A 4,174-nucleotide genomic window follows, 5' to 3' on the forward strand; every position below is an offset into this window, starting at 1 on the left:
GCTCCTCGGGCGGGCGTCATGGCGCCACGCGCACCGCCGCGGCTGTTGGACCCGCTGGCGCCGCCCCTGGCGCCGCCCCGTCCGCCGCCGCGCACGGGCGGCGGAAGGCCCGCGGCCTCCCTCTCCTTTTCCTGCTTGCGCTTGAGCGCCTCTCCGGCGTCCTTGAGGCCGCCACCGAGGAACTGGGCCTGGGCATCGACGATCTTGAAAATCTCCTTTCCGGCGTACAGGAAGTGCTCGAGCGGGACGGGGCGCTTGGGCGTGCTGATGACGTAGATGTCCTTTTTCTTGGTGCGCCCGACCCAGTCGGCGAACTCCTTGGTGTTGGGCACGGTGGCCGAGAGGAGGATCATGTTGATGTGCTGCGGGCAGAGGATGATGACCTCCTCCCACACGACGCCGCGCTCGGTGTCGTTGACGTAGTGCACCTCGTCGAAGATGACGAATTCGACGTCGCGGATGAGGTCGGCGCCGCGGTAGAGCATGCTGCGCAGGATCTCGGTCGTCATGATCAGGCACGGCGCCTCGGGGTTGATCTGGACGTCGCCCGTGAGGATGCCGACGTTCTGCGCGCCAAACGTCTGCTTAAAGTCGCGGTACTTTTGGTTCGAGAGCGCCTTGATGGGCGAGGTGTAGATGCAGCTGTGGGGCGAAGAGGATGCATGGTTGACGACACACGTCAGTGCGTCTTGTTCCGCCTACTCGTCGTCCGCCGAGGGTGGATATCGCCGCTCAACTCACCGCGTCATGTGCTTCTGCGCCAGCGCGATGGCGTACTCGGCCACGACCGTCTTTCCTGCCGAGGTGTGGGCGGCGACAAAGACGCTGTCGCCCTGCTCGAGGTGGTAGACGGCCTCCTTCTGGAACGTGTCAAGCTCAAAGGGGAACGAGTGGGCCATTTCGGGGACGAGCTCCTTGAAGTTGGTGAGCGACTGGTTGACGTCGACGACGTGGGCCCAGTCGCGCTTGGCGTCGACCTTTGCGGCGCGCTTCTGGAGGAGGGGGCGCGGGCGTTCCATGGGCAGCAGCTCATCGAGCTCGGCGTCCTGCTCGCGGCCAGCAGCGGACGAGCCGTGCGCACCAGGCTGCTGCTGCTGCGACGACGACGACGAGAGTGCGGACGAGAGGCGAGACGGTCCGGCCTCGTTGGACGGGCGGTAAATGGGAAGGGGTGTCATGCCGGTGATGGCATCGACCTCGCCGATCTCGACGTCGTCGTCGTCGTCGCCATCGTCGGCCGCCGACGCCTCGGGGTCCTCGTAGGGGCGGCTGAGGCCTGGGGCGTGGTCGCGCAACCCCCTCCCCGAGCGCAGGGCGTCCTCCATCTGCTGCACCTCTGTCTCGATGCGCTCGTCTGCCTCTTGCGGGTCGTGGGGTGCGATGACCTCATCCTCGAGACCGCCCGGGGCAAAGGGGACGAAGGCGCTCTTTCCCCTGACAAAGTTGGTGGCGGTGGCGGGCTTGCGGGCGAGCGAGGTCGAGTTTCTCGGGTCGAGGAGGGGGTCGCGCGGGTGGGATAGCTCCTTGTAGCCGACGATGCGGCCCTCGAGGCCTGCGCGGACAAAGTCGAGCGAGGTGAGGCTGACGGAGGGTTCGGCCCAGAGCATGGACTGGGTGTGGGGTGTGCGTGGCCAGTGGACCTGCTGCCTGGCGAGGTCCGAGGGCGTGAAGCGGCTGAGGGGGGCGAGGAAGCGGTCGACGATGGTGGTGGTGGCATCGCGGCTGAGCAGGCTGGCCGGGTCGACGGGGTCGGCTGCACCCGGGCGTCGGAGCGCGGCGACGGCATCGTTGTATGCGCCCGTGTGGGCAAACAGGGGCTGCTCCATGGCGGAGCAGAGGCGAGAGAGAGCAGCTCGGCGTGCGCAGCAGAGCCTGTCGGTGGTCGGGCGCGGGCGTGGGCGCGGGAGCGGTCTCGGGGCGTCGACACAGGGGTTGAGGCTGTATGTGAGCAGAGTGAGCGAGACCGGGAGCGAGCCGTGGTGAGGGATAGCTAGTGATGGATCGATATGATGCTGAGCAGCAGGGCGGTGCCAAAGAAGGTTTGGCTGCCGGCAACGGGCGTTGGCCGAGGCAGGCAACGAGGAACGAGGTGCGGGCGCCCTTGTGGGCCCCCTCCACCCACTCTGCCGCCTCGTCTGCTGCTGCCCGCATGCACGCATCGATCACCCTCGCCTCCCATTCGGGTCGGAAGGCGGGCCGAAGCCGCCTCCGCCGCCGCCTCCGCCGCCGCCTCTTGTTCCGATAAACGGGGCGCGGCCATGAGGCTGAGCGGGGTGTACCCTGACGACGCCGGCCCGCTTTGACCACCACGACGACGACCACCACCACCACCACCACCCACTGCGACGTCTCCACCATGACGAACCAGCAGCGCGATCCAACGGCCTGCACCGTCCTCTATAAGATCCTCACGCCGGCAGAGGTCGACGCCATGCCTCCAACAGGCTGGACCGGCACCTCGCTCGACGTAGGTTGCCCTTCCCCAACGCCCCGCGGGCTTGTTCCGCTTCCGTACTGATACTCAGACTCTCTGACACACCGCCACCCCCTCCCCCCCCCCCCCCCCCCACCTCGCCGGACCAGCGCAAGGACGGCTTCATCCACCTCTCGAGCGCAGACCAGCTGCCGGGCACCCTCGAGCGCTTCTTTGGCCCCTCGAGCGGCGTCGGCGACGTGCTCCACATCTACGCCCTCCCGCGCTCCCAGCTTGATCGACAGCGCGACGTCCCCGCCCGCCTCCAGTTTGACCCGGCCATCGGCACCTTCTTTGGTCACATCTACGGCGTGCGTACGCCCCGGTCCGCACTCGCGCGTCGCCCAGGCATGCGACCGACTGACCTCCCCCTCACCCCTCTGATTGCCCCTCTCTCCCTGCCTCCCCTCTCTCCCCTTCCACTGACAGCCAATCGACCCGAGCATCGACTTTGCTTCGTCCCAGGAGATCCGTCGCGACGGTCCCAACGGCACCTTTACCCTCGGCTCCCTCACCTTCTAGACCCCGTCCGGCCGGCGAGCCGCCCTCGACAACGCGTGGTCCGATGATGCAATTCTAGGGATTCCCTTCAGCCTCGAGGTGCTGCTGCTGATGATAGTGTACAGGGCAATGCGTGCGCGTCCGGGGTGATGGCGGGGGGGCAGAGCGAGTGGCGGGTGTCGGGCAGAGTGAAGAGCGTGACTCTTGCTCATGGCGGCTCATGTCGCTGTAGCATGCTGGGCCAGAGTTTGTCGACCACCAGCGGCACTCGGCGCTCTCGCCGGTGACCGTGGTGTCATCGCCACAGTCGGCCCGTGCCAGCCTCGCCGTCGCCACTGCGTGCAAGGGGGCGCGGGGACCAGGCGCGCTCCCAATAGGCGACCGTTTCCCTCGCTCTGGTCTGACTCACTTGAGGCCGGCCGAATTGCTCTCGAGCTCCTCGAGCTTGCCATCGAGCATGCTCCGCTCCACCTGCAACCGCGCCCGGCGCAGGTCGGCCTTGCACGATTCGGGCAGCTCCAGCCGGCCCATGAGCAGCTCAATGTGGTGCCGCTTGAGCAGCATCCTCTCGTCGTCGTCGCTCGGCCGGCTCTCGCTGGCCTTCTTGCCCTCTTCCCTCGACGACGCTGCCGGCTCGGCAGGAGGCGGCGCCGCTTCCGCGTAGATTGAGTCGAGCTCGGGGCTTTGCTGGGCCACGAGCCGGTTCTGCGCGATCAACCCGGAGAGGAACGCCGACGACTTGTAGGCTACCGTAGCGTGGGCCAGTCAACAGCAAGACGAAGGATGGCACGAGCGCGAGTGACGAGGTATGAGCATACTGCGATCCGAACCGCCCAAGCAGCGTGGCCACTCACCTTGCCAGTGGCTCCAGGCCCGATAGACGAGGTAGAAAAAGGGCAGGTTGGGAACGACGGCTGCGGTGCAGGCAGAGTGCAGGAGACGAGACCGGAAGAGGGGGGTCAGACTTGCCATCGGGAAACGATCAGCGTTCGTAGGGAGGCGGCGCAAGACTCACGGATCAGGGCAAAGGGGATGGTGAAGGGCATCCCGACGACGCAGACCCAGAACCTCTTGTAGTGGTGCGGCGTCCGCTGGTCGGTGAGATTCTTGAGCGACGCGATCAGCGGCTCCGGCTTCAGCAGCGAGGGCGGGTACAGCAGCGGGATCTGTGGCTGCGGATGGCGTGCGCAACGGACGGCG

General features: G+C 67.0%; 3 protein-coding genes across 3 annotated transcripts in view; 1 reads left to right on the forward strand and 2 right to left on the reverse strand.

The window, feature by feature from the left end:
- PFL1_06296 (uncharacterized protein) overlaps positions 1-1,826 on the reverse strand; it is a gene marked incomplete at both ends in the record, with an annotated part of 5,999 nt that extends 4,173 nt beyond the window's left edge. The window contains 2 exons of the mRNA XM_007883837.1: positions 96-642; positions 742-1,826. Of these exons, the coding sequence (XP_007882028.1) occupies positions 96-642; positions 742-1,826 (1,632 nt within the window). The remainder of the gene's footprint in view (positions 1-95; positions 643-741) is intronic.
- A 530-nt stretch (positions 1,827-2,356) lies between these two features.
- PFL1_06297 (uncharacterized protein) lies at positions 2,357-2,995 on the forward strand (the record flags this gene model as incomplete). The annotated part of the gene is made up of 3 exons (XM_007883838.1): positions 2,357-2,467; positions 2,584-2,784; positions 2,903-2,995. The coding sequence occupies 3 exons, from the start codon at positions 2,357-2,359 to the stop codon at positions 2,993-2,995; spliced, it is 405 nt and encodes a 134-aa protein (XP_007882029.1).
- A 384-nt stretch (positions 2,996-3,379) lies between these two features.
- Positions 3,380-4,174, reverse strand: part of PFL1_06298 (uncharacterized protein) — a gene marked incomplete at both ends in the record, with an annotated part of 1,726 nt that continues 931 nt past the window's right edge. The window contains 3 exons of the mRNA XM_007883839.1: positions 3,380-3,720; positions 3,829-3,888; positions 3,990-4,146. Coding sequence (XP_007882030.1) covers positions 3,380-3,720; positions 3,829-3,888; positions 3,990-4,146 — 558 coding nt within the window. The remainder of the gene's footprint in view (positions 3,721-3,828; positions 3,889-3,989; positions 4,147-4,174) is intronic.

This window comes from Pseudozyma flocculosa (genome assembly GCF_000417875.1).
Source record: "Pseudozyma flocculosa PF-1 unplaced genomic scaffold scaffold00025, whole genome shotgun sequence".
In the NCBI taxonomy this organism is placed as follows: Eukaryota; Fungi; Basidiomycota; class Ustilaginomycetes; order Ustilaginales; family Ustilaginaceae; genus Pseudozyma; species Pseudozyma flocculosa.